Source organism: Carassius gibelio, chromosome B17 (assembly GCF_023724105.1).
Source record: "Carassius gibelio isolate Cgi1373 ecotype wild population from Czech Republic chromosome B17, carGib1.2-hapl.c, whole genome shotgun sequence".
Taxonomy (NCBI): domain Eukaryota; kingdom Metazoa; phylum Chordata; class Actinopteri; order Cypriniformes; family Cyprinidae; genus Carassius; species Carassius gibelio.
This window is the reverse complement of record NC_068412.1, coordinates 28,316,705-28,335,517: the sequence shown is the minus strand read 5'-3', so window position 1 is coordinate 28,335,517 and position 18,813 is coordinate 28,316,705. Positions and strand designations below refer to the sequence as shown.

Here is an 18,813-nt window from a genome sequence, read left to right as displayed (position 1 = left end):
ATTATTATTATTATTATTGCTTTGAGAAATATTTTTTGCAGTACAGTAGTTATTTAATTCTTTCACAATTTCTTCAAGTTAAACCCAACTTATATTTGGCATGTTGTAGAGACAAGATTTACGTTTTTGTGTGTGAAACGAAATAAATGATTAGATTTGTGTGTGTAATTAAATTCTCTGCTTTTTCCCTTTGCAGCACCTCCCTCGATCTTCATCTTCATCATCATGTCTGGGAAGTCAGACGGTGCGCAGAAGAAGTGGGTGGCTATGCAAGGTCGAATGGGCTCGTCTCATGACTCGGACGGCTCGCAGGAGGCCAACCTGGAGAACGCAGACGCCGAGCTGTGCATCCGTCTGCTGCAGGTGCCCACCGTGGTCAACTACTCAGGCCTGAAGAAGCGGCTGATGAAGAGCGACCAGGCCTGGATGGTGCAGTTCCTGGAGCTCTCGGGCCTCGACCTGCTGCTGGAGGCCCTGGCCCGTCTGTCGGGACGTGGCTGCTCTCGAATCGCAGACGCTCTGCTGCAGCTGACGTGTGTGAGCTGTGTGAGAGCCGTGATGAACTCCTCCGCTGGGATTCACTTCATCGTGGATAATGAGGGATACGTGCGCAAGCTGTCGCAGGGTAAAGACGCTCTTACTGTCTTATTTCAACTGAATCATATTTGATGTGCAATAGCCTTTAGCAAAATCAATTGCATATTGTTTAGTTTGAGTCACTGAATAAAATTTAGTTGTTTTTCATATTGTCACTATATCAGACTACATGAGCCATAAAAGGCTGATGCATCAAATATAATACTCATTAAAAAATGCATATGCAAACATTAAAAAAAAATTCTGATGTCAATAATCCGTTCCATTTCCCAAAAAAAAGGAATTTCAAAGGATTGTTTTATAATCGGAATAAATTACTTTTAATCTCATAATTGACTTGTCATCATTTTGACTTTCTATCAGTATTATGAGTTTTTATCTTATAATTGACTTGTCTTTATTTGACTTTCTATCAGAATTTTGTTTTTTATCTCATAATTGACTAGTCTTTGACTTTCTATCATAATTTAGTTTTTTTAATCTCATAATTGACTAGTCTTTGACTTTCAGAATTGAGTTTTTTATCTCATAATTGACTAGTCTTTGGCTTTCTATCAGAATTATGAGTTTTTATCTCATAATTGACTAGTCTTAATTTGACTTTCTATCATAATTTTGTTTTTTATCTCATAATTGACTAGTCTTTGACTTTCTATCATAATTTAGTTTTTTTAATCTCATAATTGACTAGTCTTTGACTTTCAGAATTGAGTTTTTTATCTCATAATTGACTAGTCTTTGGCTTTCTATCAGAATTATGAGTTTTTATCTCATAATTGACTAGTCTTTGACTTTCTATCAGAATTGAGTTTTTATCTCATAATTGACTAGTCTTTGACTTTCTATCAGAATTATGAGTTTTTATCTCATAATTGAGTTGTCTTTATTTGACTTTCTATCATAATTTTGTTTTTTATCTCATAATTGACTAGTCTTTGACTTTCTATCATAATTTAGTTTTTTTAATCTCATAATTGACTAGTCTTTGACTTTCAGAATTGAGTTTTTATCTCATAATTGACTAGTCTTTGGCTTTCTATCAGAATTATGAGTTTTTATCTCATAATTGACTAGTCTTTGACTTTCTATCATAATTTTGTTTTTTTATCTCATAATTCACTAGTCTTTGACTTTCTATCATAATTTAGTTTTTTTAATCTCATAATTGACTAGTCTTTGGCTTTCTATCAGAATTATGAGTTTTTATCTCATAATTGACTAGTCTTTGGCTTTCTATCAGAATTATGAGTTTTTATCTCATAATTGACTAGTCTTTGGCTTTCTATCAGAATTATGAGTTTTTATCTCATAATTGACTAGTCTTTGACTTTTTATCAGAATTATGAGTTTTTATCTCATAATTGACTAGTCTTTGACTTTTTATCAGAATTATGAGTTTTTATCTCATAATTGACTAGTCTTTGACTTTCTATCAGAATTATGAGTTTTTATCTCATAATTGACTAGTCTTTGACTTTCTATCAGAATTATGAGTTTTTATCTCATAATTGACTAGTCTTTGGCTTTCTATCAGAATCATGAGTTTTTATCTCATAATTGACTAGTCTTTGACTTTCTATCAGAATTGAGTTTTTTATCTCATAATTGACTAGTCTTTGACTTTCTATCAGAATTATGAGTTTTTATCTCATAATTGACTAGTCTTTGACTTTCTATCAGAATCATGAGTTTTTATCTCATAATTGACTAGTCTTTGACTTTCTATCAGAATTATGAGTTTTTATCTCATAATTGACTAGTCTTTGACTTTCTATCAGAATTATGAGTTTTTATCTCATAATTGACTAGTCTTTGACTTTCTATCAGAATTATGAGTTTTTATCTCATAATTGACTAGTCTTTGACTTTCTATCAGAATTATGAGTTTTATCTCATAATTGACTAGTCTTTGACTTTCTATCAGAATTATGAGTTTTTATCTCATAATTGACTAGTCTTTGACTTTCTATCAGAATTGAGTTTTTATCTCATAATTGACTAGTCTTTGACTTTCTATCAGAATTGAGTTTTTATCTCATAATTGACTAGTCTTTGACTTTCTATCAGAATTATGAGTTTTTATCTCATAATTGACTAGTCTTTGACTTTCTATCAGAATTGAGTTTTTATCTCATAATTGACTAGTCTTTGACTTTCTATCAGAATTATGAGTTTTATCTCATAATTGACTTGTCTTAATTTGACTTTCAATCTCTTAAGTGAATCATGACATTTTATCATAATTATAACATTATCTCATAATTAACTTGATGATTTTGGCTGTCTCAAAGCTACTGTATGACTTTTTACCTCAAAACTGACAGTGTCATAATTATGACTTGTATAATAGAATTATGGCTTACTATGTCATCATTTCAACTTTTCATCTCAACATGATGACCCCTAAAAGCCAAATAAAGTATGATACTCAACAAAACAACTAATGGAGACCAGATAAATTCAGAAAACATGCATTCCTCCAAAGCATTGCTCTCAGTATCTGCATTGCTCAGTCTTCACACCTATCACATGCTTGGGCTGATTATTTTTTTTAACATCAGAAGTACAAAGTTACACACATTACATCTCCCAAAAAGTTAGCTGGTAACACATTCCAAAATTGGAGATGGACAAAACGATGGAGGAAGAAGCTAAAAACACAGTTTTGCCTTTCCCTTTGCCTCCAGCTTTGGACACATCTAACACCATGGTGAAGAAGCAGGTGTTTGAGCTGCTGGCGGCCCTCAGCATGTTCTCCTCCGAGGGTCACAGACTCGCGTTAGATGCTCTGGACTATTACAAGGCAAGTGTTCATATGATTGTATGATTCGTGCTCTTCCGTCTGAGTTACGGGATTTATATCAGATCAGAAAGTGAGTTTTTAGTGTCTTTTACACCTGGTGATCTGAAGTGCACATGCATCTCATGTGAATGTTTGTGATGGATTTTGCCCCTTAATATATCAGTGTGTGATTGCATGTGGGGAAAAAAACTAAAAACTTCACACTGTGGCTTCTAAATAGACTGAGGAATTTTATTATTTCTTAATATATAAATTAAGATATTTTGAAAAGATTATTTTCTTTATATCATTGTTTTTACAGTAAAAATATCTAAACATTCTTGAACCAAGATACATTTACTTTATTTTTTAATTGCTTGCTAGCATATTTATTAACTTACAATATATTAACTTTGATTTTAAGAAATAAAATTATCTTTGTTTTCATGAATATTTTATATCTTACCCATGTCGGATATGATTTATTTTTTATTTTTTAATATATATTTGCTTATTTATGTACCCATCACATTACTTATTTACTTGTATATTTACATTTTTTAACACATCTACCTGCTTTATTTATTTATGTACTAGATTTCATTACTAATGAGATTTTAAGAAAAAAATCTTGTTAGTCTTTTTTTTGTTTCTATTAAGTTATTTAATTCATTATTTATTTATTGTTTTTTTAAACAATATCTTGTCATTTTAACTTCTCAGGTTAACGTGGCTTGATTTAAATATGTTTAGTTACTTGTTAATGTAAAGAGACAAAAGTGCTAAGAAAATTATTTTTGGTTGTTATGTTAACTGAACTTAAACCACAGATATTTTGTGAAATTTTATGCATGCATATTTTATCAAACTTTCAATTGGACGATTATCTTTTTTTAAAGTGCAAAGGTTGATTGACGGGGCCTGCATGTAACATGAAGCTCAATATAAAGTCTGCATGACATTAGTGTTGTGTTTATCTAACAGTCTGTGAAGACGCAGCAGTATCGATTCAGTGTGATTATGAATGAGCTCCAGTCCACTGATAATGTGCCTTACCTGGTGACCCTTCTGAGCGTCATAAACGCCCTGATCTTCAGCGCCGACGACCTGCGGCAGAGAGACAAGATGCGCAAGGAGTTCATCGGTACGTCAAACCAAGATACTGCATACAATGCACTTTGTACTGTCTGCAGTTGCCTGTGAATAGTACATTAAACCTTTATTTAGTGTATACTGTAGAAAGGTATGAGTAGCATGCAAGTATGCGATTTTGAAAGCAGTTATTATTCTAAATACAGCTTTTATATAATACTAGCATACTACATACTGCACAGTGTACACATGCCTACTAGAATATGAAGCAGTGTGCAACTATTGAGACAGTAGTATGCTTTAATGTAGTGTTATTTCTGTAAATTTGCAGTCTGATCGCATAATGAGTAAAGACCGTTTTAACTCTTGTTTCTTACTGTATATAGCACACTTTGACAAGTTTACTTGGTCATCTACGTGTGCAACCTATTGTGCATGATATTCACATTGCATACTGCAAAAAATAGTATGTTAATAAAATCTAAAATAGTACCTCAATAATACTAAAATAACACATCTGTATATTGCACATTTGGAAAAAAGGTCATGTGCATAATATGCATACTACATAACTAGTATGAGTAGTGTGGTTAGTATGCAGTTTAATTAATGAAACTTAATTGCATTCAGCTGTTTGTCACTCAAGCACACGCCTCCTTTTTTTGTGCATTAACACAACTGAGCTTTCCAACAGAGCTGTAGATGTTTTTGAGCATTGTTTATGGTATATTCATGGACTTTGTTTATTTTCATCCACCAGGATTACAGCTGCTTCGCCTGCTGCCGAAGTTAAGGTGAGCTCATGTTTAATTTGTTGAAATGTGCAACTGTGCATAGAAAAACAAAGTAGAAATGCACACCGAGCAATGCAATCAAGCTCAAGTTGAAGTGTTCAGTTAGTGTGTGTGTGTGTGTGTTTTAGAGAAGAAGATGATGAAGACTTGATCATCCAGTGTGAGGCGTTTGAAGAGGCCATGGCTGAGGATGAGGACGAACTCCTGAGGCTTCATGGAGGAACTGACATGAGCAACCATCAGGAAGTCTTCACATCTCTGTTTAACAAGGTGAGCAGCAAGGGATCAGCCATAATGCCAAAAATATAGTTTTTTTTCCCATTTCATATTATATTAATAGTCGTTTATCATTAATGGGGAAGGAAAAGCTTTGCACAAGTGTGTCTGACTGGAGAATGAATGTAAACATAACTTGTTTGTTCACAACCTTTAAATTTATTTTTCTCTTAACTTTTTTTAATTCATACTGTGTCTTTTAATACAATTGTATCATCGAATAAAAAAAAACTAATTATAACATTGCCTTTTTATTTATTTTTTTATTAAAATAAGATGCTGCAGAACAGAACTGTATGAATTAAGATATAAAAAAATGTACGATATTGCTTAAAAATTTAAATATTATTATTGTTTCTTTGAAAAGTGGATAAGACATCCCTTTTAATTAAATTCACAAAAGTTATTTTATGTACATAGTGTCGCAGAGTATAATAAATGCAAATAGTGTTTACGTTATTGCTTCAAATAACATCTATGGAATTAAAATAAATAATCCTCCATCGTCGTTCAGTCTAACATATATACTTTTGTAAATGTGAAAAAACATACTTAATCTGACCTGTACTTATATCAAATAAGTGATCTTACTAAATTCTATTAGGTTTTAAATAAAGAAAGGCATTGCTAGGATAGGATACTAAGACACTTTTAATGTAATCTAATAATTCTTGTTCTAAATATGTCTGAAAAGATGTTTCTTTTGGTATATAAACAGTTACACTGAATTACATTGTAGCTGTTTTCTTCTGTAAATCATGGTAAAATTGTATGATAGGCAATTATTTTTTTTGCTCAGAAAAACAAAAAATAAAATAAAACCGAAAACATTTTAATGTAAAAGCTGTATTAAAGATCTCACTGCATTATTACAATTAAAGGCAAAATTAATGTTTGGAAATTATAAATAAATGATAGAAATAACTGACTTTTAGCTGGTCAGAATACTAGTGTTCTGCTCATTTTGGCCTCCGCTGTATATTTTAGATCAGTTGTATGGTGTTCATGCTCCTCTTTCAGATCTGTGATGTTCTCTGTGTGTTTTTGGTCTGGTCTGGTGGGGTGTGTTTGCAGGTGAGCAGCTTCCCGTCGTCTCTTCAGCTGTTGTCCGTCTTGCAGGCGCTGCTGCTGCTGGGTCCCGAGCGAGCCGATATCTGGCAGGCGCTGGAGGCGCTCGCTAACAGAGCCGTACTGATCGCTCAGAGCTGTGAGTTTCTCTTCATTCCACTCTGTTTCTCAGAAAATGGATTCTGATTGAAACACTGGCCCCTTTATTGATAGGTGAATAGTTGTCTGTCCTAATGTGGAGATCACAACAATCTTACAGTACGTTATTCTCAAATGTAGAAAAGTTGTGGCTGCTGCCAGTGTTGATAGAAATCCTTTGTATGTTTTTTGTTTTTTTTTACTAAGGGACACAATCACTCATTAAGGAAGTTTATTTATTTTTTTGATCAGTTATCTATGACATACAACAATCATTAAATACTATGGTATTTATTTATTGCATACTTATTTGTTCTTGCTTTGTTTATTTTTATTTATGGTCTTATTAAATATATATTATTACTATTATTTATAATAACATAATATTATTATTATTATTATTATTACTAACTCATGCATCACTTTCTTGATTATTTACTTTTTTAACTTGTATTTATTTGATTATTTACCTATTTGTTTGTATATCTACTTTTTTATTTACATGATTTTCTTTTTACCTATATATTAACTTAATGTAATTATGCTTTCTTATTTACAAATTTAATTTGTTAGTTGCTTATTTAAATTTTTCTTTTGTTATAAAGACCTGCCCAACTCAATCCGAGCAGCTTTGCTTCCACTGTCCTCATTTGTAAGTCGCTTTGGATAAAAGCATCTGCTTAATGACTAAATGTAAATATGTACATATATTAATTCACTTGTTTAATTATTTATGTATTTTTTTATCTTTTATATTGCTTATTTACGTATATTGATTAATTATTTACTTAATTTATATATAATCTATTTACCGATATATCAACTTCAGTTTTGTACTTATTTACTTGCTTATTTACTTGATTCATTTTAATTTCTTTATGCTTGTTTGTTTATTTATTTATTTTCTTGTATATTAATTTGCTATTTACACTCATTTACTTGCATTTTTATTTAAATTATTTACTAGTGTTCAACCGATATATCGCTAAGGCCGATATATCGGCCGATATTTGGCATTTTTCCAAAATTGCATCGGCCGATGTGTTCAATTCGTGTAATTTGTTTATAAACAAATAAATGTATAAGGAAAGTTTTATTAATCACTAAATTATGCTAATATTTATTTTTAGTTACTTATTTCCTGGTGTTTCTTTTTTTTTTTTTTTTTTTGTAAGATTTAATTTAGTGAACCTTTTTGTCTAAATGGTTTCATAAACAGTGTTGGGTATAGTTACTTTGGAAAGTAGTTAGTTAGGTTACAACATTACCATCAATTAAAAGTAATCAGTTATAATACAGCGTTACCTATTAAAGTAACGCGTTAGAGTACTCATGCGTTACCAAAAATTAAAAGCCGTTTGCAGCGGCTCACACATGACAGACACAGCCCCCGGCCCCTTTAAATGCACCTAGAAGTCGTGACTCCCGACAATGAATAACGTCAGTCATCCGACTAAATTAACACTGCAGGATAACAATAACAGGAAAGACAGTCAGCAATCGGCTATTCCACATGGCGTTTTATTTATTTATTATCACAGAACATATTATTAATCAAAATTCGCACCTAACGTTACCCAGCCCGGGTAGACTAGGCTACTGTATATTATGAGCACCACAAGATAACTCCTGATTTTTCTTTAACTTTAAATAATGCAGTTATCAAAGTACAAGTATGCTTACTTGTAAACACAACCTTAAACAGGCTTGCAGATTTAAATCCATTTAGAAATGATGAACAACCAGCCAGCCAACAATCTAACAGAAATTAACAGCTGCCTGTCAAACAAAAATGATAACAAACCGAATTAAATCCTTCACTGCCACACAGGCAAATGACAAATCGCTTAATAGCCGAACTAATTATTATTAAAGTTTCACTCACAGTCACAAGCCTAAATTCGCTTTAACACAGTCCTCTTACATTTACTCTTCAAAGTAGTGATTAAAACGTAGCGTTAAATATGAGGTAGAATTTTTGGCGGTCGACAGAAGCTTTTCACCAAAGCAGAGTGTGCATTTTACCGTTATGTTCTTTTCTTTTTCATTGACAAATTGAAAATAATGTGCGTACTTCCATAAACCAAACGCTGTCCTCTCTGCTATCTTGCCGGGAGTTCAAAAAAAAAAAAAAAAACACACACACACAGGGTCAGGCGCAGGGCACAGACGCATCACAGCCATTGACTTTACGATCACAGAGCTTCGGCTCCGCTGATACATCCGCAGGTGGCACAGTAGACCTAGGACTACTGTCTGACAAAAAGCAGGCTGCAGTCTGGATTTTCCTTTCCTTAAAATAACGGATTACTTTTTTTTAAAAAATAACGAAGTTACTGATTACTTACGCACGAAACTAACGCGTTAAGTTACAAATTTCAGGAAAAAAGTAATTAGAGTACTCTAACGCGTTACTTTGTAACGCGTTACCCACAACACTGTTCATAAAGAACTTTTAACATCTGAAGAACTTTTCAGTTTCATAAAAGCTTCTTTGTGGTGAAAGATTATGAAAAAGGTAAGAAAGACATGGTTTTTAAAGAACCTTTGACTGAATGGTTCTTTGTGGAATCGAAAATCGTTCTTCTATGGCATCGCTGTGAAGAACCTTTTAAGCAGATGTATTTTTAAGAGTGTAATGTACTGATGAAATGTGTTTTCTCTCTCTCTCTCTCTGTGGGTTCAGCGGAGATGGACTCATGTGAGAAGATCCTGCAGCGTCTTGTTTTCACAAAGGAATTATCCAAAGGCTCTTATGAAGTCGACGGTTACGAATACAAGAGAAAGAATCAAGCCGTACAGACGGAGACCAAAGAGGACACACTGGAGTGTTCCTGCAAACCAACCAAAAACCATGAACCTTCTCCCAACTCCACAAAGACTGGATCTCCTCCTCCTCCTGCTCCAGGAGCATCTATACCTCCTCCTCCTCCAGGAATGACTTCTATATGTTCTCCACTGCCTCCATCTTTACCTGGCATGAGTGTGCCTCCTCCTCTTCCTCCTGCACCTCCTCCTCCTTCAGGAGCATCAATGCTTCATCCACCACCTCCACCTCCTCCTCCTCTTCCAGGAGCGTCAATGGTTCATACACCACCACCACCTCCTCTTCCAGGAGCATCAATGCTTCCTCCTCCTCCTCTTCCAGGGATGGCTTCTACAGTTCCTCCACTGCCTCCAGCTTTACCTGGCATGACTGTGCCTCCTCTTCTTCCTCCAGGAGCAGGTGATGTGATCGTGGCCCAGACGTTTTACCCAGTTGGTCAGTGTTACTCGGCGCTGGTGAGGAGCGGCCCTCATCCCTCGCTCCGGATGAAGAAGCTCAACTGGCAGAAGCTGAACTCCAGAGCCGTCACCGGTGAGATACTTGAGGAAAGCTTTTGTTCCCAGTTTGGGATGCACGGTAACTCACACTGTGATAGTCATGTGCATCTCGTCAGTAAAGCCAGAAAGATGGGCACGTATAGCGATGAAAGCCAAAATATTAAATGTCATGGAAAAATATTTAGACACTCAAAGAGCCATGTTCAATGTAATTGTTTTGATTGAGGTAAACAAGAAACAATTCTAATTTTAACATTTATTTCTCCAAACGTTGTACAGCTGCATATAAAGTAGTCAAATCTGCTTTTAAACCACTTAAAATGGGTAATACCCAACAATCTGGACTTAGAGCCTCATTGAGATTCCCATATGTCTGGACATGAACGATGTAGGGATTTGAAATGTACAATTCCGAAATAAAAGTTTATTAAGAACTAGAATCTAAAACCATATCACGATATCTTTAATGCTTCTTGAGTTATACACATGCAAACTTTGGAAAAATAATATTTATGGCACTCAGGTGGGTATGTTTAATGCAGTTGTCTTGACAGAAGGAAATGAGATGCATTCCTAATTTCAATATTATTTATTCTTCAGAAACTCTTTAAATGAAAAAAAGTATCATATATTTGCAAACTGACCCACATTTGGTTTTTGACTGCTGAAAATGTGAATTTTTACGATTTTCAAAAGGGTATTAAGATATCTTAAATATTTCTTGAGTAACAGAACTGCAAACTTTGGAGAAAAAAACATGAAAAGTGCTGTTTCCCTATTTTTAAAAGGTCACCATTGGCACATAATGTAACAAAGTTTGCTAAAGTCAAAGGATTCTACTAACAGACCTACCAATCCCTGTGTAAAAAATATTATGATGCTGCCATCTTTCTGAAGTCATTTTTACATACCTGCAATTTGACTGAATCTCTGGTGAAAAACTGGCACTTTTGACTAACTCTACAAAAAAGCAGATTACTCCATAAATATTCATTAACGACATTTTATATTATGGCTTTTCATGACTATACATCGCTATCTTTCATCAGAAAAAAAATAGCATTAACGTTTTTTATTTTATCAGCTTGTTGTAAACATTTTAATTAAAACTCAGTAGAAATAACATAAACATTAAAATGACAAACTAAAATTATTAATATGAAAAACTATAATTTTATCTAATTGGAAAATACTAGCAAAAATAAAATGCAGATGTTTTATTACAGCTAGTTATATATATACAGGTGCTGGTCATATAATTAGAATATCATAGTTAATTTATTTCAATAATTCCATTCAAAAAGTGAAACTTGTATATATTCATTCATTAAACACAGACTGATATATTTCAAATGTTTATTTCTTTTAATTTGGATGATTATAACTGACAACTAATGAAAAACCCAAATTCAGTATCTCAGAAAATTAGAATATTGTGAAAAGGTTCAATATTGAAGACACCTGGTGCCACACTCTAATCAGCTAATTAACTCAAAACACCTGCAAAGCCTTTAAATGGTCTCTCAGTCTAGTTCTGTAGGATACACAATCATGGGGAAGACTGCTGACCTGACAGTTGCCCAAAAGATGACCATTGACACCTTGCACAAGGAGGGCAAGACACAAAAGGTCATTGCAAAAGAGGCTGGCTGTTCACAGAGCTCTGTGTCCAAGCACATTAATAGAGAGGAGAAGGGAAGGAAAAGATGTGGTAGAAAAGAGTGTACAAACAATAGGGATAACTGCACACTGGAGAGGATTGTGAAACAAAACCCATTCAGAAATGTGGGGGAGATTCACAAAGAGTGGACTGCAGCTGGAGTCAGTGCTTCAAGAACCACTACACACAGACGTATGCAAGACATGGGTTTCAAAGGACTGGACTGCTGATGAGTGGTCCACAGTTATGTTCTCTGTTGAAAGTCAATTTTGCATTTCCTTTGGAGATCAGGGTCCCAGAGTCTGGAGGAAGAGAGGAGAGGCACACAATCCACGTTGCTTGAGCTCCAGTGTAAAGTTTCCACAGTCAGGGATGGTTTGTGGTGCCATGTCATCTGCTGGTGTTGGTCCACTGTGTTTTCTGAGGTCAAAGGTCAACACAGCCGTATACCAGGAAGTTTTAGAGCACTTCATGCTTCCTGCTGCTGACCAACTTTATGGAGATGCAGATTTCATTTCTTCAGAGCTGAAGGCCACTATCAGAGCAACCTGAGCAGTGCCACAGACTGATCGACTCCATGCCACGCCGCATTGCTGCAGTCATTCAGGCAAAAAGAGCCACAACTAAGTATTGAGTGCTGTACATGATCATACTTTGAGTTGGCCAAGATTTCTAAAAATCCTTTCTTTGTTTTCGTCTTAAGTTATATTCTAATTTTCTGAGATACTGAATTTGGTATTTTCCTTAGTTGTCAGTTATAATCATCAAAATTAAAATTAACATTTTTTTTTTAGGTTTATCTGAATTAGTTGAGAGCAAAATAAGACTAAATAATTCTAATTCCTCTGAATTTGATTTGGCCGCACAGACAACATTTTTATGTATTTTTAATTAAAAAATCAGGCATGATAAACAAGTTGAAAAAGTACCATAAATGTACCAGAAATATGTGTCGATTTTAATCAGAATTTCTCTCGGTCCAATAGTATAATCATTTTAGAGTATTAGTTTCGACTCAAGGATAATGTAATGGCAAAGTGCCTCAGACTGAGCTGTGAATCTCAGAAGCATTGATTAAATCAGTTTAGATCATGACATTGAATCAGACTGGAAGTGATGCTTTCTATCAGCTCTTGCGTTTTTGTGTGCAAACACACAGCGCATGTTTGAGTGCATGTTGTTCTTTTGTAGATGGTCCTTCATTGTGGGCATCTGTCACAAGCAAATCTCAGCTGGAGCCCAATTACAGCAGCATCGAGCAGCTCTTCTGTCTGCCGCTCGCCGAACCCAAAGACACGAGCCTCGCCGCGCCGCGCAAGAAGGAGCCCAAGGAGGTGAGAGATCCTGAACAAATCACTGAAGACTGAGGGGAAAGTCCTCTGAGGTTATTTCTTTACAATATAGAGCCTTATGATTCCTTTGTTTTATGCGGAAAATGAGAATTTTTTTTTTTTTTTTTTTTTTTTTATAATTAATAAAAAAAATTTAATAATATAGTTCTCAAAGTAATAATAATTTATTACCACAGATTTTATTTAAGTTTGTATCAAATCATAAATCCTGAAAATGTAAAATCCACAACACACATTCTGAAAAATATTATGCATTTCATAGTGCTTTATTACTTTAAAAAGATCAAATTAAAATTAAGTAAATTTTATGAAATAAATTAATTAGACGTGTTTTGTTTTTATAAATTATTTTATTAGTTTTAATTAACCCATTAAAATGGAATCCAGAATAATTCAAACAAAAAAGCAAGGAATTTTTGGGGTAAAATGAATTAAAAAAGTAAATATAATGCATTTCATTGAAATTAAAAATGTAACGCATGCTTTTTGATTAATTTCATTTGACCTTTAAAACGGAGTCTTGAAAAATGTAAATGGGAAAAATTATCCTGAAAAATTACGATGAAAAAAAAGCTGAATTTGGAAAAGAATAAAAATGGAATTTGTGATCAAAATAAAATGGATTTCATTTGAATATCAAAATATTTAAGCACTTAATAAATCATTAAATTCTATAAATCCTAGGATTACAATTAATTGATTACACATTTCTTTTTGATTATTAATTTAATTTAACCTTTAACCAGAAAGATTGTATATTTAAAAAAAAAAAAAAACAAGTCCTGAAAAAAAGAAAATAATAATAATTTTTATTTACTGAATTTTTGAACAAATACCAGATTTCATAAAGCCTGTAGTATAACATCATTACTGATGAATAACTCCCAAATAAACATCTTTCTCCTATTTCTCAGATTTCCTTCATTGACCCCAAGAAGAATATGAACCTGAATATCTTTCTGAAGCAGTTCAAGTGGTATGATAATCCTTTCTGGATCGGTTTGCATCTGTTTATGTGATCTTGTGATGAGACATTTAATTTATTTCCCTCTCAAACAGCTCAAATGAAGAGTTCGTGTCAATGGTGCAGAAAGGAGACTGTTCGAAATTTGACGTGGAGTCCCTGAAACAGCTGCTAAAACTGCTTCCAGAAAAACACGAGGTACTTCTCTGTAAAACAAAATCATTTGCAAGTACCTCACATGATGCAAATGAAAGTATAGCTCACAATCTGTGTTTTCTGAGTAAATCGACAGTCTGTCCTGCTTGCTTTTAACTTCTCCAGATTGACAACTTAAAATCATTTCAAGGAGATCCGGACAAACTGGCAAACGTGGACCACTTTTACCTCTCACTGCTGGCTGTGCCCTGGTAAACACACACTGTTGTTCTGATGCTGTAGGTGCATGAGGCAGTTATTATGTGTTTGTTTCCTCAGTTACCAGCTGAGGATTGAATGCATGTTGCTGTGTGAGGAGACTCTGTCTGTGCTGGAGATCCTGAAGCCCAAGGTGGAGCTGCTGGAGACGGCGTGTGAGAGTGAGTACTGACCACCGCTGACCAGTTTTATCTGATTTTTGTTTATTTTTTCATATTTTAGTTCCATTTTTATCTTTTATTTTCTGTATTTGTTGTTTTGTTTTTCTATTTTATCCATTTATTTAGCTAAATTTTGTTTTATTTTCATTTGTTAGTTTTTTGTTCAAATGTTAGTTTATATCATTTTTAATTTGTGACGTTTCTGTATTTTGCTTTGTGTACTTTTATTTTAGTTTTTATATTTATTGTATTAGTTTTTTGTTTGTGTATTTTTGTTCCTGATTTGTGCATTTTATTAATTTAATTTTATTTATTTTATCCGTTTAGTTGCTAATTAAAAGTTCACATACTGTTATGTGAACTTTAACTCAAATTATCTCAAAATTTAGCAAACATCAATGTATTTGTTAATACTTTACACACGTCTTTGTTTAATGTACAGTATTTATTAGCACACACACAATTACTGTTTTTGCTAAATTACTAAAGTGAAGTGTGTCCCCCGCAGATCTCAGGAAAAGTTCACTGCTGCCCAGTTTCTGCAAACTCATCCTCAGCGTTGGAAACTTTCTCAACTATGTAAGGAAATCGAAATTCAAGAATTTGTTCATGACCAAAGGCATAGAATTTAAACGAGACGCTATGACGCGTCTCTACCGATATCCAGCCACATCTACATAGGCCCTAGCAATAATTTTGATCAAACAATTAAATGTTTATATGTGTATAAATGACCAAAGGCCATTCATTTTCAAATTTGACATCTCTCGGATTTTGGATCATTCGATTCAGATCGGGAATTCAAATCGCTTCAAATTATTCGATTCAGATCGGGAATTCAAATCGCTTCAAATTATTCGATTCAGATCGGGAATTCAAATCGCTTCAAATTATTCGATTCAGATCGGGAATTCAAATCGCTTCAAATAATTTGATTCAGAACGGGAATTCAAATCGCTTCAAATCATTTGATTCAGATCGGGAATTCAAATCGCTTCAAATCATTTGATTCAGATCAGGAATTCAAATCGCTTCAAATCATTTGATTCAGATCGGGAATTCAAATCGCTTCAAATCATTTGATTCAGATCGGGAATTCAAATCGCTTCAAATAATTTGATTCAGAACGGGAATTCAAATCGCTTCAAATCATTTGATTCAGAACGGGAATTCAAATCGCTTCAAATCATTTGATTCAGATCAGGAATTCAAATCGCTTCAAATCATTTGATTCAGATCGGGAATTCAAATCGCTTCAAATCATTTGATTCAGATCAGGAATTCAAATCGCTTCAAATCATTTGATTCAAATCACTTCAAATCATTTGATTCAGATCAGAATTCAAATCGCTTCAAATCATTTGATTCAGAACGGGAATTCAAATCGCTTCAAATCATTTGATTCAGATCGGGAATTCAAATCGCTTCAAATAATTTGATTCAGAACGGGAATTCAAATCGCTTCAAATCATTTGATTCAGAACGGGAATTCAAATAGCTTCAAATCATTTGATTCAGATCGGGAATTCAAATCGCTTCAAATCATTTGATTCAGAACGGGAATTCAAATCGCTTCAAATCATTTGATTCAGATCTGGAATTCAAATCGCTTCAAATCATTTGATTCAAATCACTTCAAATCATTTGATTCAGATCGGGAATTCAAATCGCTTCAAATCATTTGGTTAAGAACGGGAATTCAAATCGCTTCAAATCATTTGATTCAGATCAGGAATTAAAATCGCTTCAAATCATTTGATTCAGATCTGAACTTCGAGCATGTTCGCAAATGTTTTTTATTTTTATTAAACCTTAGAAAACAAACCATTTAGACAGGAGGCCTACAGTTCTATCCAAATATCCAAAGATAATGAACTTGTTTTTCAAAGAAAAGTTAAGTAACCATGTTCTTATGAATAACCTCAGTTTTAATACAAATACGGTGGTTAATATTTGTAAAGGCTGTGTTGCCAGGTTAAAAGCTTGGAGGAAACACAAATTATATATTTTGCTTTTAAGTTGTCAAAGAATCCAAAGAAAACCGATTTAAAACAGAAAGAAAAGTCATTAATGAAATGAGTTTGGATGAACATTAAAAAGTATAATAACATATAATAACGAGGACTGTAGTTTTTACTGTCAGTTTTATTCATATTATGTTGTATATTGTTGGTCTCGGAGCTGGTCTCTAACTTGCTGTGTTTTCGGGGTTTTCCAGGGAAGCCACACCGGAAACGCAGAGGGATTCAAGATCAGTTCCCTGCTAAAACTCACCGAAACCAAAGCAAACAAGAGCCGCATCACGCTCTTACATCACATCCTGGAGGTACAGTATACAGTACACCACTGCAGCTTTCTTATCTAGGACTAAAACTAGTGCAGTTATTGAAAAAGTCACAAATATTAGATGGGAAAACTTTTTAAAACTCATTAGATTTAGAATTCGAAATGCAGCCTTGGATATTAACAAAAATCAAAATAAAATTAAAACTAACTCAAATAAAATTAATTTAAAAAACAATTTCAGCTAGCAAAATTTCTTATTTTCTATTAGTTTAAGCTAAAAAGTACTATAATAAATCAAATAACATACAATTAAAAATTTTAACTAAGAAAATTATTCAAAGAAAACTGAAACCATAAAAAAACTTAAATTACTTGAAATAGAATAAGACAACATTTCTAATTTTCATTTACTATAAAATAACTTTATTATTTATATTATTAAAATAACTTGTTTATTTATAAACTGTATTATTTGGTATTATTTTATTTGTAATTTATTTTACCATATTGTTTCAACCCTGTATGACTTAACGAAACAAAGATATCAGAACAGACAAAACTATTTTTATGACATTAAAATATTTTTATATTAATAGTAATTTTTTAAATGGCTTTTAATATGACAAATATTTATTTATAATTAATATTACTTATAGGTCAGTAGTCATTTCTTATTCAGTTGAATTTTAAAACTTGAATTCTTAACATTTTTAAATATTATATTTATATAAAGTAGTTTTTAGTTAATATTAAATTATTAAAATACTTAATATGAATTTATTTTTAATAGTAAAAACTATTTTAAGTAGCATTATAATATTAAATATAAATAAATATAAATATTAAATGTTTAATTAAAAACTGTTTTAATATTAACATTTTAAAATATTCTAGTTGTATAAATATAAAGTTGTTTATAATAAAACGTTTAATGAATATTAACTTTTTATAGGCAATAGTCATTTTTAATCAAAACTAAATCTTTAAGCTATGCTTTTAAATATTAAGATTTTAATACTTAATAGTCTTAAACTAATGTTTTTATTAATATTTAAATGTTTTGTATTTGTTTATATAGTCTCAGAACCACTGATGGATTTATACTGTCAAGCTCCAAAAAAAGACAAAAAATGCCTCAAGCACTTTTAAACGTTTAAAATGTCCTTTGGCAGAATAAACACTTTTTGTAGGTCAGGATGATTGTTGCTCTGGTTAAACCTGTGATCATCGATGTGGATCTGGTGATTTCCAGGAAGCTGAATTAAATCATCAAGAGCTGCTGGAGCTTCCAGACGACATCGAGGCCTGTGAGAGAGCAGCCGGGTAAAACTGTGGATCTGATAGAGAGACGAGAGAGAGAGAGTGTGTGTGTGTGTGTGTGTGTGAGAGAGAGCAGCCGGGTAAAACTGTGGATCTGATAGAGAGACGAGAGAGAGAGAGTGTGTGTGTGTGTGTGTGTGTGTGTGAGAGAGAGAGAGAGCGTGTGTTTGTGTGTGTGTGTGTGTGTGTGAGAGAGAGCGAGAGTGTGTGTGTGTGTGAGAGAGAGAGACGAGAGAGAGAGAGAGAGAGAGTGTGTGTGTGTGTGTGTGAGAGAGAGAGAGACACAGAAAAACTTCAGCTACCTTAGTTTTCCAAGAAACAATTTTGTTGGGTTTACTCACACGTGCACTCTCTCACACGCGCACTCTCTCACATGCGCACGTGAGTAAACCCAACAAAATTGTTTCTTGGAAAACTAAGGTAGCTGAAGTTTTTCTGTGATGGTTAGGGAAATGGAATAGAATATACAGTTTGTACAGTATAAAAACCATTACGTCTATGGAATGTTCCCACAAAACATGGAAACACTGTGTGTGTGTGAGAGAGAGAGCGAGAGAGTGTGTGTGTGTGAGAGAGAGAGAGAGA

The 18,813-nt window shown here is 33.3% G+C and overlaps 1 protein-coding gene across 3 annotated transcripts in view; it reads left to right on the top strand.

The window, feature by feature from the left end:
* inf2 (inverted formin 2) overlaps window positions 1-18,813 on the top strand; it is a 28,099-nt gene that overhangs the window by 2,949 nt on the left and 6,337 nt on the right. For 2 of the 3 annotated variants that reach the window (XM_052581090.1, XM_052581089.1), the window contains exons 2-16: window positions 197-625; window positions 3,285-3,400; window positions 4,364-4,523; window positions 5,232-5,265; window positions 5,394-5,535; window positions 6,616-6,748; window positions 9,434-10,105; window positions 12,923-13,065; window positions 13,998-14,059; window positions 14,143-14,245; window positions 14,369-14,454; window positions 14,522-14,622; window positions 15,131-15,201; window positions 16,841-16,948; window positions 18,161-18,231. In XM_052581090.1, the coding sequence (XP_052437050.1) occupies window positions 226-625; window positions 3,285-3,400; window positions 4,364-4,523; window positions 5,232-5,265; window positions 5,394-5,535; window positions 6,616-6,748; window positions 9,434-10,105; window positions 12,923-13,065; window positions 13,998-14,059; window positions 14,143-14,245; window positions 14,369-14,454; window positions 14,522-14,622; window positions 15,131-15,201; window positions 16,841-16,948; window positions 18,161-18,231 (2,402 nt within the window). In that variant the 5' untranslated portion in view covers window positions 197-225. Of the gene's footprint in view, window positions 1-196; window positions 626-3,284; window positions 3,401-4,363; window positions 4,524-5,231; window positions 5,270-5,393; window positions 5,536-6,615; window positions 6,749-9,433; window positions 10,106-12,922; window positions 13,066-13,997; window positions 14,060-14,142; window positions 14,246-14,368; window positions 14,455-14,521; window positions 14,623-15,130; window positions 15,202-16,840; window positions 16,949-18,160; window positions 18,232-18,813 lie in introns of those variants that run through there. The other variant, XM_052581091.1, reaches the window with a different exon arrangement.